Below are 9,446 nucleotides of genomic sequence, written 5' to 3'. Positions count from 1 at the left end.
ATTGACAACAAATTACTCATCTTAAAATACGACATTGGAAAGGCGCTCTGTTTATCCTATAGGCTAACCATGGATGGTGGTGAAGTTATATTTGTATAGCAACTGATATAATAGAATAAAAATAGACATAGGATATAGTCTTTACACACAGCATAGAATGACACCGTGGCAGCTTGACGACTGACTGCAGCAAAGCTCACGGATGTTGTCACGTCAGCACTTGCACGGCTCAACTCACGCGAGATTGCGTTTCAGGAAGTTCCACGTCAGTGTCCACTAGGCTGTTCACTGGAAAAACGCAACATTTGGACCCCGATTGAAACTGTTCGCAACACATTTCTCTGATTTTATTGTGACAACACGGGGACAAAACATGGTAGGAGGCATTTTAAACATCCCAGAGTGTGTTTTTGTTTGTATACATACCAACTTATTTGTTTTAAAAAGAGCCGTGAATCAATGTCAAATAATAATATCTTGCAGCTAGCTTAGCGGCTAATTAGCTTGAGTTAGCACGAGAGCTTGTAGCTTACGGCCTTTTAGGATTTCCAACCTAAGCTTTTTTTTTCCAGTGTTAGCATGTGGGTACATTTGTGTTGAGTTAGTTGCGCAGTTATTACTAACGGATGCACAGTTACAGATTTATCTTGATTAAACGAAATATATTGAGTTGAATGCTATCTGCTAATCGATGCTTTGGTTTTGCTACCAGTTGTTGTTTGAAGCTTCATTGTTTTTAAGATACACTTTAAGTTCAATATAACACCTGTAACAGCGCTTGGAAACACTGATCTCTTTCCGTCTTTTCAGCCTCTGAGGCTGGACATTAAGCGGAGGCTGACAGCCAGGTCAGACCGGGTGAAGAGTGTGGACCTTCACCCAACTGAGCCATGGATGCTGGCTAGTCTGTACAACGGCAGCGTCTGTGTTTGGAACCATGAAACTCAGGTACGAAGCCAGTGTGACAGTCGTGCCAAATTGCTTATATAAAAAAGACTGCTGACTTCACATCCATATAGATGATCACTGATGTGTCGCATCCATATGTTGCAAACTATAAGCCGGCTCTCTTTTCAGACTCTTGTCAAGACTTTCGAAGTTTGCGACCTGCCTGTCAGAGCTTCTAAATTTGTGGCAAGGAAGAACTGGGTCATCACAGGAGCGGTGAGTAATATTTACTTATTTCTGTTGGGATCACAGCTCAGAAAAAAAAAGCTGACAAATTCAAAGGTGCTGTATGTTAAATGAAATACTCCAAAAAGTTTAAAATGTTATGGATATTATAAACAAGACATGGCAAATGAAAACATGCTCTTGTGACTGTCATGGATGGGGTTAAAAGACTGACCAGTATTCTCGATAACTTAGATAGCATCCTCTTTTCTGAAAAACTGCTTTCAGAGTGTCAAGTTCCAAATCACCAACATTTCTGGTCCTGTGGATCAGCTTAATGCACCATCAAACACAACAGAATAGAGAATGCCACTGGCCACCAGAGAATATTGTGCATCATCCAGAAGATATTAAAAGAGCTCAGTCATTTCAGAAAGTAGATATTCCTCTAGCACTTACTGTAGGGGGTCTTCTGTATTTTTATTGAAGTTCAGTTTTTTGTTATTGTGGTCATTCCCTGTGTCTGCCCAGATCTCATGTATAGAAATACGAATCATCAGTGTTCCAATCCTCCCCAACTAGCTCCATAGTTTTTGTCACATTAAGATACAGATTGTTCTGCTCACACTATGTAACAAAGTTGCCGCCACAGCATAGTTCCTCATCACCCTACCTGATCCCACACATGCTGTGGTCTGCCACTCAAATAGTCAACTACCAGGTCACTAGGGAGACATCCACCTGCATCTAGTAAAAACAACAGAAGTGCCAAATAGTAACTTTTAAGTAATACTTTTAAAAACTAATGACATGATTTTTTTAAGGATATTGTTATCTTTCAGATGTTATGTGCACTAAGTTTTTGAGGGAGTCACATGATCATATCTTGTTTTCCAATGTTGTTAAAATCTTAAAATGATGTGTTTTCAAGTAGTAACTCAGCTTTTTTATTATCCCTGTGTAGGATGACATGCAGATCCGTGTGTTCAACTACAACACCTTGGAGCGAGTCCACATGTTTGAGGCACACTCCGACTACATTCGTTGCATTGCTGTCCATCCAACCCAGCCATACATCCTCACCAGCAGCGGTACGCTAGTAAACTCATGATTTCTTTCTTCATTTAGTTTTTTGGAAATCTGTGGCATTCTGCATACACATGCTCCACAGATCATACTATGAAGACTTGTCTTTATGCATGACTGTGTTTTTGTGTCATTGCAGATGACATGTTGATCAAGCTTTGGGACTGGGAGAAGAAGTGGTCATGCAGCCAGGTGTTTGAGGGTCACACTCATTATGTTATGCAGATTGTCATCAACCCCAAGGACAACAATCAGTTTGCCAGTGCTTCCTTGGACAGAACAATTAAGGTAGGAGCCTCTTGCTTTGTATTTTCTCACTTCTGCTTCTGCTAAAGCTGAGTCCTGTTTCCCGTGGTAAGACTTGAGAAGGTTCATGATCTTTTAAGCATTTATGCAGACAAGGGTATCCGGTTGGAATTTGAGCTTATACTCTTAAAAAAAAATCAACTTGTCAGCATTTAAGGTAAAATGTTTATTATTTTGTGATGGTGCACAGAAATTATGTGGTAAAATAGCTTTTTCTTTTTAAAATGTCATCAGGCCAGTGTCTGCTTTTCAGATTTTATACTATAGTGAAATCCCACAGCAATATTTACTTCACTTCAAGGTTTCTGGAAATTAGTCCTAGGAGCTAAATGTTTTGGAGAGTTCTGGAGGAATAGTATATCTGCACCGTGGATTGTGAACTGTGGGTCATACACTATTGTAGGTTCCTTAATGACTATAAATTACACATATGTAGTTAAAAGTTCATGAAGTATTTGTAGTCATGTTCTTGGGGTTCTTACAGGTGTGGCAGCTTGGCTCTTCATCTCCCAATTTCACTTTGGAAGGTCATGAGAAAGGAGTAAATTGTATTGATTACTACAGTGGAGGAGACAAGCCCTACCTGATATCTGGGGCTGATGATCGCCAAGTCAAGATCTGGGACTACCAGGTAGGAGAATTTCACTTGATTTTCCTAATGTTGTGATTATTTACTTGTGCTACTGCGGTAAGAGTTGGTTTAGCATTGTGTGCATGTGAGTGTTTCACCCATTTGTCGCTGTGTGTTGTAGAACAAAACCTGCGTTCAAACTCTGGAGGGCCACGCCCAAAATGTCTCTTGCGTCAGTTTCCACCCAGAGCTGCCCATCATCATTACTGGATCAGAGGATGGTGAGCAGGAATCCCACTCATCCTCACCTGTGCACCCACAAAATGCATCTTTTGCCATCTCATTAATTATTGCTTTTCACACTGTGTTCTCTCTCCCTCTACAGGGACCGTGCGTATCTGGCACTCGAGCACTTACCGCCTTGAGAGCACACTGAACTATGGCATGGAGCGAGTGTGGTGTGTGTCGGGTCTCAGGGGCTCCAACAATGTGGCGCTGGGCTACGATGAAGGCAGCATCATTATCAAAGTGAGGGAAAGGAAGAAGACAAAGACTCACTATGAATTTGAAATTTATTAATTTATAGCTGGATTTTATCAAGGTTATCATGTTTTGTAAATGAATTATGTGTTCAAAACTTAAATCTATTTTCATCCTCTTCCAATCTATCTTCTTTTTCCGTCATCCACTCCTGGATAGGTGGGTCGGGAGGAGCCAGCCATGTCTATGGACACCAGTGGCAAAATCATTTGGGCCAAACACAGTGAAATACAGCAGGCCAACCTGAAGGCCATGGGTGATGCCGAAATCAAGGATGGAGAGAGGCTACCTTTGGCTGTCAAAGACATGGGCAGCTGTGAGATTTACCCTCAAACCATCCAGCACAACCCTAATGGAAGGTAGACATGCACTTGGTCCAGCCCTTTTCTTTTTTTTATAAATCCACAGAAATGAGCATCACAGATGTTTGTTTCTGGTCATTTTATAATAACATTTCTATCAGAGGAGCTTCATTTGCAGTTTTTCCATTTACCAGGTTTGTTGTGGTGTGTGGAGATGGAGAGTACATCATCTACACCGCTATGGCACTGAGAAACAAGAGCTTTGGTTCAGCACAGGAGTTTGTGTGGGCACACGATTCTTCTGAGTAAGTGAACATTTTAAAACGTAACTTGAGTGTAACTTTGCCCTAATCCTTTGCTACTCTCTTATTGAATAACATCTGTATTTCTTTGTTAAAGATATGCCATCAGAGAAAGCAGCAGTGTCGTCAAAATCTTTAAAAACTTCAAAGAAAAGAAATCGTTTAAGCCCGACTTTGGAGCTGAAGGTAATGAAATCTTAGCTTCTGATGGATTTGTGGTACTGGAAGTGGAAGTATGTTGGCTGTCTTTCTCACCAGACGTTTTCCCTGTATTTCTGCTCTACAGGTATCTATGGAGGTTTCTTGCTTGGGGTGAGGTCGGTGAACGGCCTGGCATTTTACGACTGGGAGAACACAGAGTTAATCCGCCGCATTGAGATCCAGCCCAAGCATGTAAGACTGGCTTTCTTCTACTGAGTTAGATATTTGTTCTCAGTCCTGGTCCCTGTTTATCAGTCTGGAAACTCTGTGCATTTTTAATTGAAGTCACCACAAATTACTTTTGTGCTTCTCTAACCTTATTTTTAGCACTGGCCTATATAAATAAGTTAGTGAGTGATTGTCAGAAGCTGTTGTCCAGTAATTCTAGTAGGGTTACCTTTTTCTTTCTTTTTTCTCATATTTTTCAGATCTTCTGGTCAGACTCTGGTGAACTGGTCTGCATTGCCACAGAGGAGTCCTTCTTCATCCTGCGCTACCTGGCAGATAAAGTCGCTGCCTCCCAAGAGAACAACGAGGGAGTGACAGAGGATGGTATTGAAGATGCCTTTGAGGTAGGTGTGTGGATGTGAGTGCTTTCACATCCTTTGTTGGAAGTCAGTGTTTAGAATAGCTTAGCATAATGTAATACTTGATCTAAGAAATATATTTGACCTGTTATGACATGTTCAGGTCCAGGGAGAGATCCAGGAGATTGTCAAGACTGGGCTCTGGGTTGGAGACTGCTTCATCTACACCAGCTCTGTAAACAGACTCAACTATTACGTTGGAGGAGAGATTGTCACAATTGCACATTTGGACAGGTAAGAATACAGACTATTTAGGCTCGAGTTGAATAGAATTGCTCTCCCGACTTTATTAGAAACACAGTCCAGCAGTGCAGAAACTCAGCAGATGATTACAGTAAATATGTAATCTACAAAAAGAATAAGTGGCCTCTAAAATTAGCCTTGGTGCTTTTTCACACCTACTTCCTTTTCTGCAGGACCATGTACCTACTGGGTTACATACCTAAAGATGACCGTCTGTATCTGGGAGACAAGGAGCTCAATATCGTCAGCTACTCCCTGCTGGTCTCCGTCCTGGAGTACCAGACTGCTGTAATGAGACGGGACTTTGGAATGGCTGACAAGGTGCTACCCACTATCCCTAAAGAGCAGAGGACCAGGGTGGCACACTTCCTGGAGAAACAGGTTAGCAAAGGCAATTCATTCAGCTTGAAACACAACTGGACTTTAAACATGAGCTGTAGAAAACTGGTCTATTAGAGGTTATTTTAATGGTTGTCTTTTGAGTTGTGAATATGGTTAAGGTTTCAATTTCTTTGGCTCATCAGGGTTTCAAGCAGCAGGCCCTGGCAGTGTCCACAGACCCTGAGCACAGGTTTGAGTTAGCCTTGCAGCTGGGAGAGTTGAAGATTGCTTACCAGCTGGCTGTAGAAGCAGAGGTAAGGACACAGAAGCAAATGCAAACTCTATATCAAAGGCTTGACCTAAATTGTAATTTGATGTCACAATGGATCAGGTTTTCTGTCCAGTACATTTCTGATATTTTTTACTCTGTTCTCTACAGTCAGAGCAGAAGTGGAAACAGCTAGCAGAGCTGGCTATCAGTAAGTGCCAGTTTGGCCTGGCCCAAGAGTGCCTGCACCATGCCCAGGATTACGGTGGCCTGCTCCTCCTTGCTACAGCCTCCGGTAATGCTGTCATGGTGGGCAAGCTGGCTGAAGGAGCAGAAAGGGACGGCAAAAACAATGTAGCCTTCATGACCTACTTCCTTCAGGGAAAGTAAGTGTGAGATGTACAAGCCTGCAGGGGCGAATTGTGGAATAGAACCATGCTGTTGTTCACACTGAAAATGAGGCTACCAGGGTAATTCATGCCTTGCTGCTGTGCTTTCTCCACAGACTGGATCAGTGTTTGGAGCTTCTGATCAGAACAAACAGACTACCTGAAGCTGCCTTCCTGGCTCGCACTTACCTACCCAGCCAGGTGTCCCGCGTGGTCAAATTATGGAGGGAGAATCTGGCCAAGGTCAACCAGAAGGTTAGTTACGTCTTTGAGATTTTTGTTTTAGTTGTTAAACTCAATCAGCATCAGTCTAGGTATCTGTTCTTGGTCATGACCTGCATCTTCATTGTAGGCGGCTGAATCCCTAGCAGACCCTACAGAGTATGAGAATCTGTTCCCCGGGCTGAAAGAAGCCTTTGCAGCTGAACACTACCTGAGAGAAACCTGCTTGGGAACCACTAGGCCTGCTAAAGACTATCCACTTGTTACAGTAAGCTGAATGACTTTGGTTAAAATACTTAAATTATGCAGTGAGGAGACAGTGATTAAAGTACTCACTGAAAGTCCTTGATGACTTAAGTAAAAAAGATGCTTAGTTTTGGGTAAATTAACTGTGTTATCGCTAATATGGCAGCACTTCTGAATTTGTATTTGACATTTTCAGCCCAATGAAGACAGAAACATTCTTGAAGAGGCCCAGGGATACGAGCCCAAAGGAACCTTCCTACCTCCTGTCTCTAAGGTTTGCATAGAGTATCAATATCTCAGTACTTTTGTATTATCCTGATTACTGTTCATTGTTCTGTAGCTTCTGTAGGCTGTAAAAATGAATAGAAGCTGGAGAAATTAGTGGCAAGTACAATTTAAAATTCCCTTATTTAATTCACTTTTTTAGCAGACACAAGATGAAGAGGAGGCAGCAGCTCCCATTGCTGCAGTGACACCTTCACAGCCTGAGCCTGCTCCTCCTGCAGCAGTGGAGAAAGAGAAAGAGGCTGAAATCTATGAATTCTCACAGAAAGATAAGGTGAAGACTTTTGCTCCTTATTTTTGATTTATTATGCGGTCACAATCAATCCCTCTTCTAGTGTGGAAGTGATGACTTAGGTTTTATTCATACAGAACAACTTGTAGCACATACTGTTCTTAGTTGATGAAGTGAAATCGAATGAAAATTCAGCTGGAACATTGTTTAAAAAAGGATTTTCCTTTTTTGTACGCGTCTCTCTGTCCTAGACTCTGGATGAGCTCGAGGTGGACCTGGACAACATGGAGCTGGATGACATTGACACCACAGATGTTAACCTTGATGATGACTTTCTCGATGATTGATTGAGACCTGCCAACAGTCTGCTCCCAAGCACTCTATAGAGCATATTTAAAAGAAAAAGAGAGACCAAATCCCTTTTCCCCACTTTTTTTTTCTTTTGTATTTGTCCGTAAAAATGTTATATTGTCATATCTGCCTACTGCAGTGTTTGAGTGGCAGATCATGATATCACTGATGTTTTATCCACAGAAGAAAGGTAGACAGACTCCCTCATTTTGTAAACCATTTATTGTTTGAGAATTTCAGAAAAACTGTCCACTGGGCTGTATTTTATTACTCTTTGCTTTTTGTTTTTCTTTTTTTCTGTTGTGGAAGTGAACATTCATTCAGTCCAATAAACTGGTTTCTGTACATATTCACATTTGACTAAAGAGCGTCTTACTCTTGATAGTTATCGCAAAAACTAACAAATGTAGCTTTTAATAATGAAACAATAATAAGTTCCTCAGCAGCATTGAGTGTGTCAGGGTCCAGCTGGGGTCTTTGCTCATCATCTGCAGCCACTTACTGCAGCACTGAGCAATTCCTGAGATGGTGTGGTGTACGGCTTGGCCACGCATCTCTAACTTTTTAAGGAGTTTTGGTGGTTATATCAGAATCAGCATACTTTATTAATCCCTAAGGAAATTATGTGGGTTATAGATGCTCCAGTACAGTAACAGAAACAGACTAGACTTGTAGTTTGTTAATCTCCACTGTGCAAACTATTGCTCTCCAACCTCACTGTTCCACCTCCGCTTTCAACTTAGGATATCATAGCCTCTTCCTCTCGCTGGCCTGACCCATGCCATCCTCCCATTCTACTGCCAGCTGTATAAATTACACAGACACATGCATCGCTGCATAATAAACAGCATAATAATGCATAATTATTTAGAAAATTCCAGTGATGCAAGTCTTGTAATTGTCAGAAAAACAGACCTGCTTTTAAAAAAACAGGAAAACCTACAAATGTCTTTTGGCACCAGCAGCATTTGTGTAATTAACATTAATAGTGTCTCTGTTGCACCATGTAGGTGTGGCAGTAAGTCAGACTCGACTAATATGCAGCCTTTACTAAGATTCAAGTTGTTACTCTCTGTATGAGAAAGGCCCATTGTGCATCTTCTAACTGTTTTGGACAGGTTAAACGACTTTATGCTCGTAAACATGTTAAAAAACAAAAACACTTTTACTGCAGTGCACTTAAGTGCATTCTTTTAGGTTGTTTTCTGAGTATTGACACAATAACTGGCATCTCAGAAAGCAGTTAAAACTTGCTCCACATGCACAAGGTGCAATATTAGTATGAAAAGATATCATTTATTCCCCATAAAGAGTACTTTTATCTCATAGTACTTTAACTGTAGCTTCAGACTTTTTAAACTGTCATGTTTAAACAAACAAATGCAGGCCATGTTGCTTTGACTGCATTGACAGTGTGTTTGCCATTGTCATGCCAAAAAAGTCAGCTGTTGCCAATCAGACACTTTCCACATTGTGCTTTTCTGTGTTCATAATTCAGTTTTTAAAAGGCAGTGTTTGATACTTGATATCTTGCTTTGTTATTTATGACATTTTGATAAGTAGCAAAAGTAAAGATGGAATATTTCGACAGTTACATTTATAAAGATGCAATTTACAGCATTTGTTCTATCAAAATGCAATGCATCTGTATAGAAAGGACTATAAAAGTATGTTATCCTTCAGCCAGATGTATGCTATCTAAAAGTGTAGATGTGTTTGTGTGTAAAATTTCACTGCACACCTCAAAGTAATAAGACACATTTCTATCTGGAATAGCAGGTAAACACAGATGTTACTAACCACATTAACTACGGCTTTGTGCTTAAATACATCAATGTCAGTAACACCTGTCTACAAGTTCATGTGCTATAAAACCTGTCT

The 9,446-nt window shown here is 40.9% G+C and overlaps 1 protein-coding gene across 2 annotated transcripts; it reads left to right on the top strand.

The window, feature by feature from the left end:
- The first annotated feature begins 179 nt into the window (after positions 1 to 179).
- On the top strand, positions 180 to 7,918 carry copb2 (COPI coat complex subunit beta 2). Of its 2 annotated transcripts, none has more exons than XM_026150246.1 (22): positions 180 to 376; positions 811 to 948; positions 1,078 to 1,164; positions 2,078 to 2,204; positions 2,339 to 2,487; positions 2,990 to 3,136; positions 3,258 to 3,357; positions 3,462 to 3,604; positions 3,776 to 3,975; positions 4,113 to 4,223; positions 4,318 to 4,406; positions 4,507 to 4,613; positions 4,850 to 4,993; positions 5,112 to 5,242; positions 5,425 to 5,632; positions 5,776 to 5,886; positions 6,012 to 6,226; positions 6,346 to 6,484; positions 6,582 to 6,719; positions 6,894 to 6,971; positions 7,128 to 7,256; positions 7,466 to 7,918. In XM_026150246.1, the coding sequence occupies exons 1-22, from the start codon at positions 374 to 376 to the stop codon at positions 7,559 to 7,561; spliced, it is 2,790 nt and encodes a 929-aa protein (XP_026006031.1). In that variant the 5' UTR covers positions 180 to 373; the 3' UTR covers positions 7,562 to 7,918. The 2 variants fall into 2 exon arrangements, with proteins under 2 accessions (XP_026006031.1, XP_026006030.1); XM_026150245.1 differs by having other exon boundaries at positions 181 to 376; positions 7,125 to 7,256.
- Positions 7,919 to 9,446: the final 1,528 nt, after the last annotated feature.

Source organism: Astatotilapia calliptera, chromosome 18 (genome assembly GCF_900246225.1).
Source record: "Astatotilapia calliptera chromosome 18, fAstCal1.2, whole genome shotgun sequence".
Classification (NCBI taxonomy): Eukaryota; Metazoa; Chordata; class Actinopteri; order Cichliformes; family Cichlidae; genus Astatotilapia; species Astatotilapia calliptera.
The sequence above is the reverse complement of the archived record's forward strand: the minus strand, read 5'-3'. Positions and strand labels throughout refer to the sequence as shown.